General features: G+C 31.9%; 3 protein-coding genes across 4 annotated transcripts; 2 read left to right on the top strand and 1 right to left on the bottom strand.

Moving 5' to 3' along the window:
- Positions 1 to 2252: 2252 nt before the first annotated feature.
- On the top strand, positions 2253 to 6769 carry LOC105162877 (WAT1-related protein At4g30420). Of its 2 annotated transcripts, XM_011081037.3 has the most exons (7): positions 2255 to 2527; positions 2742 to 2810; positions 3022 to 3138; positions 4359 to 4590; positions 5200 to 5358; positions 5434 to 5582; positions 6105 to 6769. In XM_011081037.3, the coding sequence occupies exons 1-7, from the start codon at positions 2352 to 2354 to the stop codon at positions 6310 to 6312; spliced, it is 1110 nt and encodes a 369-aa protein (XP_011079339.1). In that variant the 5' UTR covers positions 2255 to 2351; the 3' UTR covers positions 6313 to 6769. The 2 variants fall into 2 exon arrangements, with proteins under 2 accessions (XP_088736411.1, XP_011079339.1); XM_088880285.1 differs by lacking the exon at positions 3022 to 3138 and having other exon boundaries at positions 2253 to 2527.
- A 4400-nt stretch (positions 6770 to 11169) lies between these two features.
- Positions 11170 to 11797, top strand: LOC148787983 (uncharacterized). Its single transcript, XM_088880698.1, has 2 exons — positions 11170 to 11475; positions 11603 to 11797. Exons 1-2 carry the CDS (start codon positions 11170 to 11172, stop codon positions 11795 to 11797), a joined length of 501 nt encoding a protein of 166 aa, XP_088736824.1.
- Positions 11798 to 19734: 7937 nt separating this feature from the next.
- Positions 19735 to 22787, bottom strand: LOC105162878 (cytochrome c oxidase subunit 6b-2). The gene is made up of 4 exons (XM_011081038.3): positions 22632 to 22787; positions 22190 to 22278; positions 20833 to 20914; positions 19735 to 20030 (listed from the first exon to the last, which is right to left on the bottom strand). Exons 1-4 carry the CDS (start codon positions 22638 to 22640, stop codon positions 19977 to 19979), a joined length of 234 nt encoding a protein of 77 aa, XP_011079340.1. The 5' UTR covers positions 22641 to 22787; the 3' UTR covers positions 19735 to 19976.
- Between the last annotated feature and the right edge of the window lie 1043 nt (positions 22788 to 23830).

The raw sequence follows: 23830 nt of genomic DNA, 5'->3' as shown, positions 1-23830 counted from the left end.
ATATATAAAAAATTAAATATCAAAATATAAAAATGATCGTAATTCAAATCACATAACCTGATTAGCCCTATTTATTAAAACAGCGTGGTGCTGCTGCCATGGATGACGGCCCAAGATTGTATGGATCTAACCATTTCGGATAAATGTAAGTTTCATTAATAAAACAAGATCGTACAGTACAACAGTGCTCAATTGGAGTTTCTTTCTCGACAGACGAAGGGATACGCCATAATATATATAACGCACATGAACTAACAGAACGAGATAAATTAACGCTAATAATCCTCTGTCTAATATCTTTTACAATAATGGTGACTATTATATTCAATAGTCGCTCCATATGCTCACGATTCGCCGCCTCTTAAAAGAATCGTGATGGGGGGTATTAATATTAATATATCCCTCCACATGAGATCCAGTCAGCTCCCATGCATAAGCCACCTCTATCATTACATTAATTCTTGTCTTCTTTTGACTCCTTTAGTGTCCAAAATATGACACCAATTCATGTAATCAAACCTCACCGCTAATACTTTCCTTATCTTATATTAATTAAGGTTGATAATTAATGATGGGAATAATTACACCGCCTCAAAAATTATATTTAGTATCTTTGAAATTTGCTTTCATCTACTAATAGGTCTATTCATTAATTAAAATACATTAAATTTATTGATATTAATTAAAAAAAACCTGAATGAAAATTTATATTTATTTCCGTTGACTTATTATTGACTTATTTCACGTCAAAGAATTTTTTTCCCAGCCAAACTATTCTTATAGATCTTCACACGTTAATAATAGTTAAGTTAGAAATATTTATTTGCCCTGCAATAAGTCAGTAATAAGTCAATTGGGGGTAAATATGGATTTCCATTCAATTTTTTTTTTCTGTTAATATCAACAAGTTCGATGTATTTTGACTAACAAGCAAACATATTTATTAGACGGATGCAAACTTCAAGATAACTAGATATAATTTTATAAAAATATAGAAAATTTATGTGTAATTATATTAAATTTTAGGAGAAGACGATGTAATTATCCCTTAATGATAATATACTAATATTGATATATGATGCATGTAAAAAAAAAAAAAATTGGGAATTTTTATATAGTATTAAAATGACCTTTAAGAATGGCATAATTATTTGATACAAAACTATTTTAATAATGTATATTAAAAATAATTTCTATAAGGGAAAATAATTAAAAATTATGTTAAATTATTTATAAAAAAGCGACAGCAACATTTAAATAATCATTAATGTGATTTTAGAACATGGCCCAAAAGTACTTTTTTTTTATTTTTTTTTATAGTATAAAATTTATTACATTATTTAATACATTCAAAATTTAAAATTAACTTAATAAATCAACAATTAAAATCAATACTATTAAATTAAATATATACCCACATTCGTAAAATTCAAAACACGATAATTAACAGCATCAATCCAGCAAAAATCTGGTAAGCCTCAAAAGTAACTTTTTTAAAGCTAAAAAGCTGAAATGTCTAGTTTTTAAAGGTATTAACATCTCCACGATTAATGTAATCCACTTGTCTGAAAACGAAAATGGAGAATTCTGGATGAGAATCGAAAGAACAAAATTTACGTTAAACTTCCACTACTGCCCTTAAAAAAAAAGAAATTATTGCAAGAAACATGTCATAATTTAAAATAAAAAATTTATTAAAATAGAAAAGAAGAACAGAACAACTTTCATTATTAAACAGACGGCATATTTGTCGGAATGGAGAGTACCACGATTCTTTCTTTCCTCATGAGAAGCTGTCAATAATATCTATACATACCGTTTTGAGCTGTCTTAAAGTTTATCATAATTATAAATATTTATTAATATAAGATCGTGTAGTAAATATCATCTACGATTTATTGTCATAATTAGGTATTTGTTAGAATACCGTCATTAATTTCAGATGAGGTATTTATGAATTTTCAAACAATAAGAAGTATTTATAATCATATCCCAATTATATCATGAATCTCAATTGTCAAACAACCTATATACACAGATAACTAATATCAAATATATTAACGAAAAACCCTAGACTATTAACTGTTATTGAACTAGACGAATACATACTCATTGATAGGATTCGAACCCATGACCTCTTGATCATGTGATTTTCAGAGTCGTCAACGAAAGTAGGCCTTGTTGGCAACAATATCTATACAGTAAGTACCTGAATATATAATGAATGGTTGATGTGGTGGGGAGGAGTATAAATAGAGAGCCAAGACATTCTCATAGCACTCGCCACATTAATTAATTGTACGTACACAGAGACAAACTGTGTGTGTTTGTGTAGAAATATTACATTAGTTATGGGCTTGGAAGAATTGAAGCCGGTAATAATTCTGACAGCATGCCAATTCATGTACGCGGGCGTCAACCTCTTAGGGAGGGCAGCTCTTCTGCAAGACATGAGCTCCAGAGTCTTTGTTGTGTACAGACAGTGCATAGCCTTCCTCCTCATTGCTCCTGTTGCTTATTTCTCCAGGTACATTTTTCTCTCTTTGTGTTTAAACAAAATAATTATCGATCTCGCAACTCCATCATTGGCCCGTTCCACAAGACGTTGTCCGTTCTGACTTCGTACATACAAACATCATGTACGATTTTTGTCCTGAAAAATCAAAGTTTTGGGACTTATACGCCACTCGAGTTTTGGAATTTGAATGTTTTTTTTTTTTTTTTTTTTGACTTGGGCGCAGGAGAGGAACAAAGGGGTGTTCTTTGAGCTGGAAGAGCTTCTGGTTGATATTTTTGCTCTCTTTTGTTGGGTATGTCATCACCTGATAATTAAATATTAAATACTCAGAATTTATATTGAATTTTTTATTTCAAATCATATTATATGTAACGTATATAAAATCTTTTTTTCATGTTTATTATTAATAATTTCACATTCTAATGAATAAAAAAAAAAAATTTTTTTGAATTTTTATATTTAATTTTGAGTGACAGTTTTGTTTTGGTTTATGATTTGTAAAGAGTGACAGCGAACCAAAACATATTCTTCGAGGGTTTGTACTTAGCGTCATCATCAGCGGCAAGCGCATTAGGCAATTTGGTGCCAGCCATCACCTTCGTTATGGCTTACGCCTTGGGGTAATTCATTATTACATTATTTATTTATTACCTACCTTTCATTCTCCCAACTTCTTAATTAAACAACAATTCGTTATTACATTATTTATTATTTTTAATATTATATTTTCTTATTTTAATATCTTTTAAGAACGCAATTCCGTATTAGATTGCATTAGGTTTTCATTGGTATAAAATATCCAAAATACCATTTTGAGTTATGGATTATAATTTTGTATATTTTTTAAATTTTTTTAAAATTTATGTGTGAATATTCTCTATGGATTATTTACTCTCTAGTAATAATTTTTATATAATTATTTTTTATTTAAAAAAATATTTAAAATTTTTAAATAATAAAATTTATTTATAATTATACTAAAGCTTTATATATATATATATATATGCTGAGTGATGGGGAAAGGAGCTTTCCGGAGAGCCGTGCAGACATTCTTGGCCAATCAAATTCCGAAGCCAACACATTCACCAATCACATTCTAGTACTCTAGAAATTTCCACAATTGCCACTGCTGCGTCATACATAGGCGCATGCTTAGGTTACTTTTGTCCCCATCTTCATTTAATATTATACATATATATATATATACAATTAAAAAGAAATAATTACACTCTCCTCTCTTGAAATTTTAGTATACTTTCACTTATATTTTATGTGATTTGAGAAATTACATTTAGTATCCATGAAAGTTGCTTTCATCTAATAAATAAGTCCATCTATTATACAGCATCACCGAATTTGTTGATGTTAACAAAAAATTGGAGAAAAATTTATATTTACCCTCGAGTGACTTATTACTGACTTATTACAGGTCAAATAAATCTTTTTAAATCAAATTATCAGAAAAAAAATTACTATTGACTAATAAACTAAAATCGCGATAAATAATTATGATTAAATAAAAATTGATGCAAAAAACTCAGATGATGAGTCATGATATAAGCATCTGTCATGGCTTTTAATCATGATAAACGTTTTAGCCGCTCTTGCAACAACCACAATCAACAATTATTATATGGCCGTGGTTAATGTCTATTTAATACAGTTATTTATTTTTAATCACAGTAAAATAGTCACGGTTAAATTTTAAATTTCTTGTGGTGTATAATGATGCTTATTATACGATTAATTCAATCCGATCAGAATTAATAAATAAAAAATTTAGAATCATTATTCGATTCTTTCTTTTTGATTATTTATTTATTTTTAATTTGTAAATCAGGTTAGAAAAAGTGCAAGTAGGAAGCTTGAGGAGTATAGCGAAGATCACAGGGACAGTGGTGTGCGTGAGCGGTGCAGGCGCGATGGCACTAATGAAAGGTCCAAAGTTACTGAACATGGAGCTTCTGCCCAGGAATTCACTTTTCCAAGCAGACGGACACGACACATGGTTGCTAGGCTGTTCTTTTCTCTTCGCAAGTGCTACTTGCTGGTCTGTTTGGCTAATTTTGCAGGTATGTCAATCACAAAAACATTAAAAATGATATTTCTAAAATTATCAATAAAAGTATAATTATTATGAATTAATACAATTTATCTCTGTGTGATATTGTAAATGAACAAATTACAACTTACCAATTTACTTTCCAATCTAAAGGGATAAATTACGTCAGTTTAAAACATACAGAAAATTATTTTGTTTTTTTTTTTTTTTTTGTCTTTCCATAAAGGGGTGTTTTATACGGCCTTCGTATCACATAGGGGTAACTATCATTTCTAAGAATTATTCATGAAATTGACGCTATAAATAATTATTAACACATCTATATATGCATAGTGACAATTTTAATGACGCCATGCATATATAATTATTGCCACTAGATCGTTACTGCATGTGTCTCGTTGATTGTTTTCGCCCATCATTTTTTATACAATTTATAAAATAATTGTCGCTATTAAGATTATGAAACTCATTTTTAAACAAAATAAGAATTATTGACGCATAACACATGTAATAATTAGTAAAGTTGGAGGTTAATTGGACATACATTTTGGTTATTTGAGGACACGCGTTTCACAAACTGAGGCTGTAATAATTGATAGTTGATATGATTGGGGAACAGGCACACGTAACAGCAACGTACCCGGATCATCTGTCCTTGACAGCATGGATGTGTCTGATGGCAGCAGTGCAGTCAGGGGTCCTGACAATCATCATGGAACCCACTCTCACTGTCTGGACACTCAAATCCCCCCTTCAGCTATTTTCCTGCTTCTTTACGGTGAGTGCGTAATTATTTTCATATTTTCAAGAAAATAATAATCATAATAATAATAATAATAAAAAATAATTATAGGGTTTAGCATCAGCAGTGACGTTCTTTGCACAAGCGTGGTGCATTGCAAAGAGAGGGCCGCTCTTCTCTGCTATGTTCAATCCTCTATGTACTGTAATTGTAACAGTGTTTGCTTGCATTTTTATGCATGAAGAGCTCTACACTGGGAGGTATGTACAACTCTTCTACCATCTACATTACAATTTCCAATCCATATATATATATATATATATATATATATATATATTAACGGTACAGACACATAATAGGGTTTTTCTTTTTTTTTTGTGATGATAGGGTTTTTTTTTTTTTTTTTGTTTTTGTGTAATAGAGTATCTATATATAGAGAGGCAGAGGATTCGTGCTTTTTTTTATTTATTTATTTTAAAAATAATTGCACAATCGCGTCATCAAATTTGAATATATTCCAAAAAGAATCTCATAAATTTTGAATACACACTCGGACTTAAATGTATTACTAAAGAATCCCACAATCTTTAAAATATAAACTTTAGTTTTTTTTTTTTTTTGAAATAATTGAACAAACATACCCTCATATTTGAATATATTACAAAGGAATCCCATAAGTTTAAAATATTACACTAACGTTCTCTACAGTATTAATTTGTTTGATCTAATTTCAAATAGCTAATAATTAATTATTTTCCCCCCACCCCCCAAATATATAATAGTATGATAGGTGGATTGGCTGTGATCGTTGGACTATACATCGTGCTATGGGGCAAAGCAAAAGACTATGAGGAGGTGGCGGAAGAGACGAAGAAGCCAAGCGATCAAACAACGTTGTATGCTCAAGTTTCAGACAGCAAAATCGACTTGGAAGAGCCCCTCTTGTTGCAAAAATCAGATCATGACACTTCTCCACTGGCTGCCGTGTAAACTTAGGGATGCCATGCACTGGAAGCCATTAGTCAAGTCGAGGGAAAACGGCGTTTTTTTGTATTATATGTTAGGATTTTTTTTTTTTAATTTAATCACATTTGCTATAACTTTCTCATATATCATCATATAAATTGAATTTTTTTTTTATTTTAGTTCTCACATGGATTTGTCGTCTAATATTGGACGAAAAATACACATGAGAACTAACTTTGAAAAAAAATCATCTTATGTGATGCAACGTGCGAAAACCGTAACAAATGAGACTAAATTGAAAAATACTCTAACATATAGGATCGAAAATACGATTTTTCTGTCAATGTTGATTATTCGTGATTTTTCAAGAATTTTGGAACATCGTAGATATGTAGAGATGTGTTCTCTTCTGACAACGTCGTTAGTTTGAAAGTAGGCTGTGTAGCTTTTTCTTCGTAATAGTATGTGATTCATTGCTTCATTCAGTACATTCAAATTCAAAGAGTAGGTATATATATATATATATATCACAATAAATTCAAATAAGCAAATACGTTCAAACGAAACAAAAAAATAGCAATTTATACTACGAAAGTTGACTCAAAATCATAATTTTTTAGTTGTGAGACATCAACTTTACCAATCAAATAAGACTTCGTTCACAAATTAATTAGTATAATTTTTTAGCGTAATTGTTGTCTTTACAATTCAATATCTTACCAATTATACAGCAAAGTAGTGTCTTGATCTTTAAAAACGCGGATACTAAAACTCAGGAAGAAAAATTGCATTTTTCATTCCATAACTTATGTCGGTATACGTTTTAGTTCTATTCTCTTACCAACTTTAATTAAAAGATTGATGCAAAAAAACCACATACAAGCCATTCTCGTTTTCCTTCATTTTTAAAAGATAACATCCACATGGTTTTTCTCTGTCAATTTCCCAACAGAAGTTGACAGAAATACTGAAAATTAAACTTTTTGCTAATAATTAATGGGACTATTTTCAAAATTCTTGTAAATAAAGAAACTAAAAATATAAAAAATCTAAATTACGGAACGAAAAATACAATTTTCAAACTCAATAATTAACTTAGCAAAACAGTGTGCTCATCTCAAAATCTGTGGACACTTTTAATTTGTATTTTTTGGGAAAATTTTAATATGTATTGGATGAAAAGTAAGTTAAAATAATAAAGATATATGAAGCTAGGTAGAACATGATATCAATTATAGAACTTGGATTGTATTTATGTGCTTTAATTAATAATTATCATAATATTTAATAATTAAACATTGATACAGATGTAATATCTCATCCTACATTAATTTGAACTAACCCGTGATGCCAGCGTGTAAGTAATCGACAGAAATACTTCTTTGCCAACTTGTATAATTAGTTTAGGACATTCATGTTGTCAAATCAATTCTCAACTTTTTCATGCATCAACTCTTCGAATAAAGACAAGAACAGTAACCCAACTCACAATCAAATATGCTTAGATTCAAAGGATAATACCATGAGATTTGGTATATATAATTATACGTAGTTTTTATATAAATATACTTTTATATATTTATTTATATATTAATGTACGTAAAAAGTTATATTTTCGCTCGTATAAGAATAGTTTGATTATAAAATATTTTTATAATAAACCTGTAAATAATAGTTAATTGGGTGTAAATATGATTTTTCAATCAACCTTTTTGCATATGTTGAGGTCGTGGCCCACACCAGTCATCGTGAGATCGCTCACAATCTCGCGTATCTGCAGAACATTGCCTCAAGTATATTTCACGAGGCCGCTACTACTGAGGTCGCATATGCCACGTCTGCAAATTTATTGGATACTGGATAGATATTCTGTAACTGTTTTGTTTGTCCTTTTCTGTAACAAACTTTGTTAGTTAGTTGGGCTGGTTGCACCCATTGTATATTTAATCCCTTGTACAGCTTTCTTTATTGGATGATGAATATATAATTACAGAAAAACAGGAGAAGGTTTTCTCTCCAAATGGCTCTTAATATGAGTTCTTGTTTTCCTTATCTCATAAAATTCAACAATTACTTCGACAAGAAGTGTATAATCTCTTGTCATAAGTAAATATTATGATAAAAAAATAAAAAAAGTTATAATATATACTAATTATATATATAATTTTGCAGTAGTTATTGACTATTATTTCAACAAGTAATTAAAACTATAACAAATATTTTGACCATAATAAGAATAATGATGGATAAATGTACTTGGTTATAGTTAAAAGGATTAATAACATTTTGCCATTCGAATTATGACCATTTTTTACACTTTGACATCTGAATTTTTTTTTTGTGTCGACTTACCATCTCAACTTTACGAAATTTTCCACTTTGTCATTTATAATTGTTTTTCAATCAAATTTTTGTCGAAAAAAAACATCACATGCAGTACAAATGTTATATTTAAGGATTATGTAATGCGATATTTTTCACCTATGCAAAACATGTGATCCTCTTCCGACAGAAAAATCAACAAAAGAACAGTCATATATGACAAAGAGCAAATTTCACAAAGTTGAGATGGTAAGTCGACAAAAAAAAAGTTTCGATGGCAAAATATAAAAATGACCGTAGTTTGGATGGCAAAATATATATAATTTAACCTAATTAAAATCGTAAAAAATATTAATTAATTAAATCTGATAAAAATTAACATTAATTTGTATAATCATAATTTTTAAATTATATTCAATTATAATAAAAAAGTAATCTATTGGGATGATTACACTCCCTTCCCCTAAAATTTAGTGTAAGTACACATACACCCCCTGTGGCTTATAAAATTACATCTAATACTCCCGAGGTTTGTTTTCGTCTAACAAATAAGATCATTCGTTAATCAAGATTTAACAAATTTACTGATATTAATAAGAAAACCAAATAAAAATTCATATTTACCCCCAATTGACTTATTATTGATTTAATACAGATCAAATAAATCTTTTTCCTGACCAAATTATCCTTACAAATCTTCACAAGCTAATGCATTCGAGAAGGTACATCTTTATCGTTATAAGAGTAGTTTAGTCATAAAAAAGTTATTTGATCTAAATAAGTCAATAATAAGTTAATCGATGGTAAATATCGATTTTTAATTCAATTTTTCATTAAATTTTGACTGATAGAAAGATTTATTTGTTAGATAAAAATAAATCTTAAAAATATTGATTAGATATAATTTTTCGAATTACAAAAAGTTTACACAATTACATCAAACCTCACGGGAGCAAGTGTAATTATTCCTAATCTATTTTGTGTGTAGTTTCGGCACGTGAATTGAAGAACAGAAGCCACTGATCATACAATTATTTCAGCAGTGTTTTGTTGGGCAGAACTTGACTGGGGAAGAAGTTTTCTAGGCAGAAACATTAGCCCCGGAACAATTATATATTTTTATTATATTTAATTAGCATTGTTAAAGCTAAAAAATATAGTGGATATTAATTAATTATAATTATGCAATGACTATCAGTCGTTGTTTTTGCAAGCGTAATCAAAATTATAATTTTAGTCGTAGCAAATATTTTAACCACACATAAAATCATAACAAAATGATTAATTGTGGTCAAAACTTAATTTTTTGCATTGATTTTATTTGATCGTGGTAGATAGTATTAATTACAATAATTTTTAAGTCGTAATGATTTGTAGCGTAACAAATAATCGATTTCTTTTTTTTAATGTAAAAATTTAGATTTGTCATAAATCACACAAAAATTTTAGGCCATGCAACTATAAATACATATGAGCCTATGTAAAGATCAATTGGTTGTTCATAATCAAAGAAAGCACAATTAATCCATGAAATTCAAACAACACAAACCAATAAACTTATATACATATAAAATTATACACATATTTAAAATTATTATGAGCCTATGTTCAATATCTTAGAGTTGAATCCACTAGAAATATTGTCCTACTAAAAACTTGTGAAAGTGATGAGTAGGGTCAAATTCATAGAAATTGGTTTTAAATGAGCGTTTTTCACAGTCACAGCACGTGCACAATCTTCTTACGTCTTAATGATAAGAATAAACTCCGATGGTTGTACTCTTTGGGCAAGTAACTCTATTGCTTGATTGTTAAAAAATTGGAAAAAACTGCTTTCGTTATGTATATTTGTGCATGTATGTCATACCGATTTACTTAGGTTGCACCCAAACCAAGTATCCATGCTCGTTAAGTATTTTCATGTCCCTAGCCAACGGATATCTACTGCATGTAACTTACACACTAATTTGTCTTGTTTATGTTTAGTAATACAACAACGATTGGATATATGGCAAGCTCGAGAGTTGGTGGAGGTCTAAACTCGAACTCCACAAGCGAGAGTTCAGGGACCCCGGGGACTCCAAGAAGTAACGAATCTGATGTTCCAGAGGAATTTTATGCATTCATAAATTTAATATGCCTAGAGTTATTTAGGAAAAATGTGCCACGTAACACATCTGCATTACAAGGAGCAGGATGGGTTGCCATGCTCGTTAAGTATTTTCATGTCCCTAGCCAAAGGACATCTACTGCATGTAACTTACACACTAATTTGTCTTGTTTATGTTTAGTAATAAAACAACGATCGGATATATGGCAAGCTCGAGGGTTGGTGGAGGTCTAAACTCGAACTCCACAAGCGAGAGTTCAGGGACCCCGGGGACTCCAAGAAGTAACAAATCTGATGTTCCAGAGGAATTTTATGCATTCATAAATTTAATATACCTAGAGTTATTTAGGAAAAATGTGCCACGTAACACATCCGCATTACAAGGAGCAGGATGGGTTGCGGAGATTATGACGACCCCACACTAAGGAAGGTTTTTTGACAACATTCGCATGACCCAGCCATGCTTTTGTGCTTTGGTTGATGCATTGACTAGTAGAGGTTTACTGCCTCATGGTCAAACGTCCAGAGTTACTTCAATTGAGGAGGTTGCACTCTTCATGCAAATGGTCGGCATGTATAAAAGGCACCACGACAATATGGAGCGATTTCAACACTTATTGGAGACTATTAATCATAGATTCCACCGAGTGCTTTCTACCTTGTGCGCAATGGCGCCAGAACTAATAACTCATTCGAATTTTAAAAACACACATTCGAGAGTGGCAAATAACCCAGATTTCTACCCATACTTCAAGGTACGTACCACATCCCTCATTGTCGTAACACATCTCATACTCTTCACAACCACCTAATTAATGTAAAGCATTGTTCGGTATACTATTTCATGCATCTAGCTATACGTAATTGTTGACATCGATGTAGGATTGCGTCAGAGCAATGGACGGAACGTTGGTATCTGCCTGGGTTCCCCAAGTTGACCGAAATCGATACAGGTCGCTGAAAAGCCGCCTAGCACATAATGTACTAGCAATATGTGATTTCGATATGAATTTCACTTATGTGTATGCTGGGTGGGAAGGAAGTGCGGCCGATGCCAGGGACCATTCAATTTCATAGGATCGGAATTTTTCTTTCCCTCCGATCGGTGAGCATTGTAATATATAAATTAGATTCTACCAACCATCTTATTTAAGGGTCAAATACGTGGCACTAACAGTTCTCTTTATGACGATGCCTTGTGACAATGCAGGTAAGTATTATTTGGTAGACTCGGGTTTCGCAAACTACCAATGTTTCCTGGCTCCTTATCGAGGAACAAGGTATCACCTACCTGAGAGGAGGACAAGGTCGTCGATATCATACCCCACAGGACATGTTTAACCATGCACATTCAAGGTTGAGAAATGTGATTGAACGATGCTTCGATGTACTGAAGAAATATTTTTCAATACTATAGTGGGGGATGCCGAGCTACCTTCAGAACCACCAAGTCGATATTGATAACGCTGCAATTGTCACGATTTATAGCGATTTAATCTTTCTTTTTAAGCCGAAACATCTCTAATTATGTGATTTTATTGCATATTCAGCAAAAAAGGGAGATATGAGGCAAAGATGGCAAAAATCAAGCTAAAATCGAAATTGAAGGCATCAAAAAGGAAAAAAAAGGAGATTACAAGAAAATTTCTGCAGAATTGACTAAGCGTGCCCACGCTTAGTGGAGTGGTCAACTCGGAAATAAGGAGGAATATGAGTAATTTCCGCAAAGATAAAGGAATGAAGTGTTTAGGTTTAGAAAGAATTCTTTAAAGCTTATCTCTTGTGATTTATTTACCTTTTTAGAGTTAATCACGTATTTATCTCCCCCCTACGTCTAGATTCGTAGGAGACTTTTATTATAAATAGGGGGGGTTTTTTCATTTGAAGGCACTGAGTTATTGAAAAGAACTCTATAGAATTCTTTGTTCATCATTTCTCTTTTATTTTTATTTTACAACCGGAATTAATGGAATTCCACTTTCTAATGTGTTCTTCCATTAACATGTTCGGCTAAATTCCTTATTTTCTGGTTAAGGTATGGTGATTGCTTGATTCCCATTATGTTGTGAGATCTAATCTGATCTACATTTGTCAAACGAATATTCATGCTATTCTCTGTGCTTTAATTACAAACATCTGATTTATAAATAATTCGGCCGGTTGTTCATTATCAAGAAGGTTTACTTAGCTAATTGGACTTTATAAATTCGTGTAATTGTTTATTTAGTTTAATGCTTAGTAGCAACGTAGCATGACTAATTATGTAATAGTAATTAGTTATGTTATGGGGAATGCATGATCTAGTTTAAACAAATTATCCTCGTAGGAGTTTGTTGATTAGAATCAGGCCTTTCTAATTCTTAATGCTGTTAATAGATTAAATCTTGTGAACGTTCCCAGGGTTGTTTGTTAATTAGAGATCTAGCCAATGGTCGTACCTTGGCTGACGAAAAGGTAAGGAAATGTGAGGTTGTTAGGTCGTACCAACAACCATAACTGGTTTATTTGTCTATACATGTGTTATTCTTGCATCAATGATCAACTCACAAGAATTAAGCATGATCCTAGCCTTAACCAGAAAATCTTCATCTCGTATCTTCACCAGGTATTTTTAATTGTTTATTTAGTTTTCGATTACTTCTTTTTATCATCAATCTCCCCCCAATTATTTTCTTTTTCTTAAAGAAATCAACTATAAAACCAATCTCTGTGGATCGATCCTACTCCGACTTTCACAAGTGTAGTAGGAATTATTTTTGGTGATCTTGACACCCATTAGATATAGTAATTGCATGTTGCGCCCTTCATAACTTCATCCATAAGTTTAGCAACGATGACATCATATTCAACGAACCAGATGAAGACATTCAGACTGACATGGATTCATTCTATCATAGGGGACATCCAACCACTTATGAGATAGAAGCTCAACGCAACCTTCGAGATAGCATAGCAATGCAAATGTGGGCAGCCAATCATCGAAACTAGCAATGAACATAGTGGACAGTGTTGATTCATATGTAAACTATTAAAACTACTATCCAAATGTAACTTTGTCTTGGAATGTTACGCTATAAGATCATTTTGTACTATTTGCATGAAGAATTATAGTGTGTGCTTGATTGTTCACAATTGTAAAACTGTTTAGATAGTAGTTATAAAAAATTGACATTTTTTTACATTTTTCAACCGCACACGTAATGCGATATTGCACAATAATTATTTTGCTGACCGCAATTCTTTGCAGCCATGGCATACCGCAGATATCTGGAGAGTGCTGGATTTTCACAGGACGACCATTTGAGTTTAAATATTGAGCAGCGCTTCATGTGGATGATACTTGATGACAACACTCGGGCGCCTATGAGAGACGATGCACGTGCGGAGACGCAGATGGGTCACTGGGCACATGGATTACGTAGATATTTCGGATATCCTTACACCCGAGACCAAGTCCGTGATAAATTATACGAGTTTAAAAAAATCGATTTCGACAGTTCCATGGAATCACTCAGATACCAGAAATTTATTATGATATTGAAACATTTATTATGGTGTTTCTAGTAGAGCTACGACCACGTGCGTCACGGGTACGTCATTTTAGTTCCAATGTGATTACATCTACTTAACAATCATTGTTTGAAATTACTATTGTAATTTGCAACGATAACAAATTTATAATTAGACCCTTTTTGCAGCGTTTTTCATTGGCTAGACGGTACTGTGAGTACCCAGAGCCACATTATCCCAGCATGTTAGAGGTGTAGGGGCCCATCAGGTTGCCAGGTGTTCCTATTGAGGCACAAAGCGAAGCAGGAAATAACGAAAGTGGTAACACCGTGCGTAATCCGGTGAGAGGAAGCGTGGATGCACCTATTGTCATATCGTATTCTACTGCCCCATCGTTACAGTCACATATGCACATCGCCAGTTGGGATGCAGTGGACCATGTAGCTCATGGAGATGGTGGCCCAGCGCTAGCACGCAGTACCTTAGTAGCTACACGATGCAGTATCGACATGGGCTCAGAAGTGGGGGGGATTGGATCGTGGACTGACTACATTCGTCGGATTGGTGTGCAGTCTGATCGGGGTGCCAGACGTACAGTGAGGAAGACAGCACAGTGCGCTCGCCGCGACCACGAGGACTACCACCAGATCGTCGTGACGGTCCTTAGGCATACAAATGCCGACTGGGAAACTTCCAAGTCGAATATTGATTTAATCAGTAAAAAAAAACCAACTATTCGAGCAGTTTGTGAGTGTCAAATGCATTCATTTCTTATATATCGTGCACTTGTGTAATTACACTTTCATCATTCCTTAGAAATTGACAGCCTTGTATGTTATGATTAAAAATATTTTAATTGTTCTATTTTTGACTAATCAATGCTAATTGGTTGCACTTTGATTATTTACATATTTTCGACTCAATATAGTTTTCTATTTGAACGAAATATTTTTCAAAATTTGAAAAGTGTGGACATTGTATCATCACTGCATGTGTAATGCAAAGTACTTATTATTTGATTTATAATTAAATATTTTCATCGCGAATATAAAGGCGGATGAGATCATTTTCAACATAATATTGTAGTGCATGTAATTATTTATGAAATTTTTAATTATTATTTAATATAAATTAATAAACTCAACACCAAAGCAAATGAGATATAGTGAATTTTCTAAATTATCTATATAATGTATATTATACATTATTTAATATATATGCTATATGTTAAATCTAAGCAACAATTATATATAAAAATAATTTTTAACTTACAAAAATGTTGATATTAAAAATATTTACTATCAATGCTACTGACTAAAAATATTTTAAAATTTTCTACCTCAATAAATTACTTAGTTTTGTATATATCGGATAATACATCAGTACTATATACGAAATTCATATTTTTCATTACTTCAATTATCTATTATAATTAATCAATCCGAATATAAGGTCTAACAAATGTATTTTCATCACATTACTATACTTCGATTTACTAAATGTTAATTACAAATTTTTTCAACTTAAACTATTTAAATAGGTCAAACTAAAAAATTTTAATACTCCTGTGAAATATTTGAGAAATTTGAAAATTGAGGACAATATACCAATAATACATACTTAATCAAAAATATCTATTATTCAAATGTTTATATATTATATTTTTTCAGTCCAAATATAAAGTGTAACAAGATAATTTTGGAGAAAATACTACAGTGCTGTGAATTATTCATTAAATTTGTAATTATTATTTAAAATATTAAAAAAAAGTATTTAACAAAGAAAATTACTTAATTTAAATATATATACTATATTTCACTAACAAACAAACTATTATATACATACACAATTATATTAATAAATATATATATATAAAAGACATGATTTGACATCCAACAGTAACTTGTCTCCTATATCTCAACATCAAACATACACCACTTATTTTAAATTATTTTATATTATATCAAAACACAAATCCAAACATACCATCTATCTCAAACTCATACTTATTTATCTCTAAAACACAAAACCAAAACAACCAAATTACAAATCCAAACACAATGCTCATGTTAAATTTAACTTGAAAATATATTATAATCAATCTTAATTTAGATATATACATTGTGTTATATTTCCTTTAGTACGTATATGTTTATTTGTTTAAAAAAATGTACCTAATATTTGGATTCGTTTTCTAAGTATTTTGTTGTGTTTTGTGGAGATAGAGAGAAAATAACAAAGATAAATAAGTGTGTGTTAGAGATAATATGTATGTTTGGATTTGTTTTTGGAGATAATTTAAAATAAGTATTGTATGTTTAATGTCGTGATTTGGGAGACAAAAATTACTATTCATTGTCAAATCATGCATTTTTTATATATATTTATGTACATGTGTGTGTAAATATATATGTATGTATTTATACTAAAACAGTTTAAAATACCTAGATAAGGTGTTTTTGAATTATGACAAATATTGGGTATATTTTAACTTGTACCGTAGATAACTTGAAAATGGAAACAAACATAGCGGAGAATTTTAGTATATATGATTGGTAAAAACTGTAAAGAGAATATTGCCAAGTTAACATATCAGTTTCCTTTCAAAAAAAAAAGTTACCATATCAGTTTGGTTTGTTATGGAAAATGATATATGTTATATATAATAAAATTAATGAAAAGATAACACCAAAAGTTTAATGCTTATATATAGAAAATGTAACACATATATGGATACTAGTTAATTATATTTTACTAAACCAATCAACTTGTTTAATTATGCAATAAATAATAGTACGAAATTCAAAAAATAAATAGAAAAATATGTATGAGTCAATCAAACACTTTTGGATTGTAGTTTCAATTATGGGACACGATTGACCAATACATAAATGTTCAACAACCAATCAAAACTTTAGCACTATGTTTGGTTTTATTTTTAATTTATTTTGGTGTGTTTTGTGGAGATAAAGAGAGAAAAATAAAAATAAATAAGTATGTGTTAGAGATAGTGTGTATGTTTTGATTTATTTTTGGAAATAATATAAAATAAATATTGTATGTTTGATGTTGTTTAATGGGAGACAAAAACTACTGTTCATTATCAAATCATATTTTTTATATATATATTTATATATTTGTAGGAGTATATATATAATTTTTTTAGTTATAGGGCTTATAATTAGCGTAGACTTATTTTGACAAAAAACAAATAAGACACTGTTTCAAAACAGCATCAAAACTTTCAAAACAAATCAAAAAGGCAAACATTTATTATGTTTTGGCCCATCTCAAAATGAAACCAAACATTATGTAGGTATCCATGACATCTTAATTTAATGATTACAGCTGAAGTTTTATGAATAAATTTGATGTCATATAGGTATTTGTCTCACTTTATGTAATTTATATATTATGTTTAATTATTTTTAATTATATTAGTGTATTGATTGAACCAATGTATTGCTCAATTTATTAAAATATTAATATAAATATGTAATTATCGCTTTGAAAAAAAATACGTAATGTTCATTGAAATTTTCGAAACTACATTTAATGAATAATTTTTCTTTTCAAGATAAAGAAAGGTCATAAATTAGTTTGAACTACGCTGCTCGGAGATTGTAATTTTCGGATTGGCTTTGTATAGAAAATGCGCAGCTATTGGACAGTTGTAAATAATTATTCATTTTCCAATTATGTAATTACACTTACACCCTTTCAAAATATAAAATTATACTTTTTTCTAGCAGACTTTTGAAATAACACCCGCACCTATTCTGAGATTCTTATATATATATATATATATATATATTTGGATTATTTGTACCGTTCTTCCTTAAAATTTAATGTAATTACACGTAAACCTCTTATAGTTTAAAAAATCACATCTAACACCCCTGAAATTTATTTTCATTCAAAAGCTATTAACGAAAAAATTGAATGAAAATATATATTTATCCCGATTGACTTGTTAGTAACTTATGTAGGTCAAACAATTTTTTTCCAATCAAACTGTATGACCGATGCAAAAACATATACAAAGAAACAAGACATTTGTGTAATTAGGCTAACTAAAATTTGCTAAGGCGAACAGACGTACGAGGCAACTGATAGAGGATAGGAATATGTGTTGGAATACTGGAATTGTACAACGTGACCGCTGGCTATGGGCTTCCCACCATTGACAAGACAATCATCGTACGACATGCGCTTGAATAACTGCGGGTTCACAACGTTGGCGGATGCAAACCAACCGCAATGAAGATGAACTTTCGCAACCCAACAATTACTACACAGATTCGCTATCATCACACCGTACCTAGGTATCCCCGACGTCGATTCTAATCCTTGACTCACTTGAACCTGTGCGTCTGGACATGGAGACCGCCACCCTCTAAATTTCACTGCCGTTGCATTTAACTTATCGTGCGACTGGTGCACGGTTTCAGTTCGGGTAAGTAACTTTGATTTAGCAAAGTGGGAAAATAGTGCCAAAATCATGGTGTAATAGGAAATGATGTTCATCTTGGGGATGGAGACTGATCGAGTTGGGGTGGTGGGGAGTTGTATTTAGTACCTTTAAGAAATATGATTATTCGCTGTTGGTCAAGGGGAAAAAGATTAAACTGATAGAGTCCACCAGATTTAAATCATGTTTGTTGTTCCACTTATAGCTGGTATTTTTCCATCCTAGTAATGACTGGACATCAGTGTCCAAGATCTCTTTCCGTGCATTATTCTTCTAATTCGGACCAAATTTGGTCAAATTAGAACTAATTATATGATTATATAATACATTTATCGTGTAAGTGGTATATAATTAAAAAAAAGTGATCAATCACATAACAAATATATCATTCTATCATAAAATTTTAGAGTGTTCATTATCTGAAAATCCAGAATTAATTAGCTTCCTTTTAAGGGTGCTTGAAATAATTTTTACTTTGGTAATGGGAATTAAATATAGGCAAAATTGTAAATTTAGCCATTTATTTGAAACAAAAGTGGAAGTAGAAAAAAATTGAAATTGAAGTTTTTGTGGGAAGAACCCGACATTTACAATTTTATCAATAAATTACAAAAATTAATTGAAAACCGTTTATAATTTTGGTGGATTATATCAGCTTAATTTAAGCATTTTAAAAATATAAGTTATAAACTAAAAATACTATTTTCAATTTATTTTTAAATAATAAACTGATAGAGGTTGATTATAAACTCTTAACAAACACCCTCATAGCCAGCTTGACTACAATAACAAAATATTCGATACCTTCGGTATAAATTTGTACCCATATAAACTGTAAATCATTGGATTAATTACATGATGATGATGTAGAGTATTTGGGTTTTTGAAAAGCAGTACAGCGGACCAAGTGTAATGCTCTAGGAAAAATGTCACATGCTTCTTTAATCTGTTACAGCACGTCAAGAATTTTTTGTTCGTTAATTTATATTATGTTATAGAAGGCCTACTAAAATCAATGGGATCACTAAAATCATTATAGAGAAAAAGAGCATAAACTGAGCAATTCCCAAGAAAATATCAAGGATGGTGTTGATAGGAAACTAAGATGCTAATCAACATTCAAAGGCATCAGTTTCCTTAAGCAAAACAAACAATGTAAGATATTTGCAATAATTATTCTCTTCAACGTTAAAGGAACCAGATGAGTGCTTCAAAATAGAGGCGAACAGAATATCCCAGTAGAGAAGGACAGGAAACCTAACATACTGTGTTTAATTAGAGAGGCCCGGGAAAGGTTCCGTTCTCCCTCTGCTCGTTCCACTTATCAATCTGCTCGAACAATGATCCACAAAAACAAACTGTTAAAGAGAAATGGAGACACTTTTCCCATAATGCCTTTGAGTAGATCATTTCTATAGTAGATCAGAAAAGGGACTGCAGCGAACTGTAGTACTTGGTTCTTTTGCTACTAGTGATCCTAATAATCAGCATGTCTGTTAAAAAACTATAAAAAGCTTTCTCTAAAATACATCGATATAGAATGTTGACTTGACCATCAAGTGCGCCCCACAAAAATGGGGAAAGGGTAATAGAAACTAATGGCATATTCTTTAGTGTCGTCAGGGTGCACCAGCAAGTGCAAGGTTGGAGGTGTATAAACTTTGTCCCTTGGCAGGTGATATGAGTAGTGATTTTAACGCTAGAATGGCAGTAAAAGGTTTATATTCTAGATGACAAGTTGGGATACATTGGGCGTTGCTTAAGAACTGAGTTTTAGCAGTAAACAGGCACGGGCACATTTACATTATATGGTCGCCATCCAGATTGGGCATCCAGTTGTGACTTCCACTAGCTAGCTTTATAGAATACTTTAGTTAAGGAAAAACAAAAGTTAACTAGTCAACTACTGTTTGCGTAATATTAATAAACTTATTCTCAAGAAAGTTTTTTATGATATTAGACAAAATACCAAAATGAAAGGGGTCGAAAGGTTTTTAAAATCAGAATCTTCAGAGAGTTGATGAAAATTGGTTAATAGATTAGACAATTTGACTTTATATTATAGCAAACTAGACATTCAAACATTGGAAAAGGACTAATTAAATGATAAGACACTAGCATATCAACTCACCCATTCCCCAGGGCAAAGGGAACGATAGTATTTGGCAAATTTATTGCAATCACCAGATTCTTCACCCTTAGCAGCTACACACCTGACAACATAAGTGAAACTAGTTAACTAACAGCCAATACAAATGAACTCAGTTCACTGATCAAGGCAGACCATGACCGCATATACCTAAATGTCATTACAAACACCATTCAATCAGTTCTAGATATATCGTTCAATTTGCTTCCAGACAGTTTTCCAATTTCAATTTTCAAGCAAAAGTTGCATTAAAAGTTCAGACTTTAGGACCTTCATTCCTGTCAAGAGCTGTAATCCACTGAAACAGCTCTGAACACATAAAATTACCGAATTACCTAGGCTTGCGCTTAAAGCTTCAACAACTCACTGAGTGACCATATCAGTTGCAGGAAGATACTTGAACAAGGAGCTCTCCATAATTCCGATCTCCTTTTTTTTTTTTTGCTTGAAAGATAAAAACAAATGCAAAGTAATTGCAAGTGAACTTCACAGAGTCTAGTTTGCAGGCCTCATTTATATGGATTTCGAGTTTGACTTAAATGTATCAAAGCCAACCCTGAGGTAAGCTGTATACTTTGTGCTGTTCTGGAGAGTGAGAGGATTATGAAAGTATGTCACTTGTCCAATATGAGGAGACTCAAATCTCCTGAATTGATTGCCAAATGAAATTTAAATTGGCATGTAACTGTCTCATTGAGCCTCTGTAGCAATGTGAATTAACCAGTTTCGCAAGGCAATGATTGATATTACATAGTTGCAAACCAAACAAATAGCACCAGAACCACACTCGCTGATTCACCCCCACGGGCGCCAGCAGTGATACCACACTCCCAGGTGGTCCCTGTCTTATCTTAAAAGTAACCGAAATAATCATTTTTGTTGCTCATACCTATTAGAAAACGTAACCACATAGCAAAAATTTCTTTGTAAACTCTGACTTCAAATGTATTGTTTCTAAGTTCCAGCACTTATACTTGTAACATAAGAATACAACTAAACGACTCCGTAGACTTACATTTTTCTGAAACAAAATCAGCAGAGACATGGACCCTGGCACCCAATCAGGGGCACAATGATATAAAACTCAAAGAAGCCAAAGAAATGTAAAGGCATTCATGATTAAGGAAAACGAGTACAAAACAAGCAGACACATCTTCCACCTTTCACCATCACTAACCCAACGTTAATTTTCAGCAAAATTTCTGCAATGTAATATTGTGCAACGGATTAAAGACTATCAGTCAATTGGGTAGACATATGCATCAACGCGAAGATCAATAACCATCAAAACATCATCATCAAGAAATGAATCTCATTGCAAAATAATACGCCATTTAACCTATGAAACTCAATGTAGCGGGTGAAACAATGCCGCGTTTGGTTGGTAGTCGGGAATCGAAAATCAGCCGGAGCAGTTTTCAGTTCAATCTGAAAAAGCAAGTTGAACAGAATTAATTACGAGGATGAATTGAGCAAAAACTAAGAGGATTTACATTTCAACTCCCTCAAAACCACCACCAGCCCAAAAAAACATAGATTTGACATCACAACTCATTAACCCTAAATCAAATAGACTAAGTCTGACAGCGAGCAAAATCTCGTTAAATGCATTCATCAAAACACTAAAATTGTTGATTGAACAAAGCATATCGCCTCATCTACGAACACTCTAAATATATAATTACAATGAAATAAAGTAAATTAAAATCTTGCATCTACACTGAAACTGGAAAACTTGCTACAAATTCATTACAAAAATACATTGTTGAGTGCGGATCTACCTCTGCCATTGTGGATGGAACGGTAAGAGCTTTGAATCAAAAAGCGAAAATTTTTGTGTGCATCTTTTAGGCTTATTGACCAGGAAAAGTATTACAGTGAAAAGATGACGAGAGCTTCCTGTGCGGTTCGTGCAGTGACCAATAAGAAAGCTCCACGTGATTATGAAGCATGGTGACAGTTCTTCACTAAAATACGCCTTTCAATTATTTCCTATTATTTAACGTAAGGGTAAAAATGCACTTTGACTGTTGAACTAATTCTAATATAATATTTATCTCTCTAAATTAATAATGATACATGCGATTTTAGTACGAGTTCAAAGTTTTTGAATCTTGATGTTGAATTTAGACTAACTGAATAAAGGCTCTTGAAAAAAAGGACCTAGAAAATAAAAAGTTAGCACTTCAATGCTTAAGTTAGTTTCGAATTTAAAAGTAGACAAATATAAAAATGAATTATGATAAGAAATTATGATAAAAGTAAAAATTTCATATGTAAGAGCATGAAATTATAGTAGTAAAGTATTAGCAAGAGAGGATCTCGAGGGTGGAAGAGGATGTTTGTCGAGGGGTACCTCCCCTATTTATAGAGGAGGAGTTCCCCTGTAACAGGAGTCCTGCTAAGGGGGATCCGCATGCCCAGTGAGAAAGGCAGGATTCGTGGATAAGGTTCCTCTTTATCTGTTCATTAAGCAGCAAGTCTCTAGATGAAGGGGGCTCCTTCTTCATGCAGACTCCTACTTGGTGAGGAGTCATTTCAAACTGAAGAGTTCAACCTTTTAAGGGCACATTCCTTCCTGCAAGCTAGCTTTGAAGGCCTCCGGATTAGGCTTCCTCCCTGGGGCATATTTGATAAGGTAGGTTCCACTCATTGGCTGGACTTTGGTGTGCGGGTGGGCGCTCTCTTGGGCTGAGCCTAATGGACCTCCTCTTTGGGCTGAACTAGACTGTAGGATGTCCCTTTCTTGGATAAAGCATGGCAACTTGGGCATGCTGACTCTCCACTGGGCAGGCAGACCAATATTGGGCCTAACACTTATTCTTGGGTCAATCCTTTTTGGCCATACCCATCAAATAAATTTATTATTTACTTTCTTAGTTAGACAAAAATGCTCCTCATTCTTATAATAAATATATTATTTTCAATATATTTTAGTATTTTGCATATTAAATACCACCAAATTATTTTTATTTAATAA

This window comes from Sesamum indicum, linkage group LG5, assembly GCF_026168435.1.
Source record: "Sesamum indicum cultivar Baizhima isolate 11 linkage group LG5, ASM2616843v1, whole genome shotgun sequence".
NCBI classification, from domain to species: Eukaryota; Viridiplantae; Streptophyta; class Magnoliopsida; order Lamiales; family Pedaliaceae; genus Sesamum; species Sesamum indicum.
The sequence above is the reverse complement of the archived record's forward strand: the minus strand, read 5'-3'. Positions and strand labels throughout refer to the sequence as shown.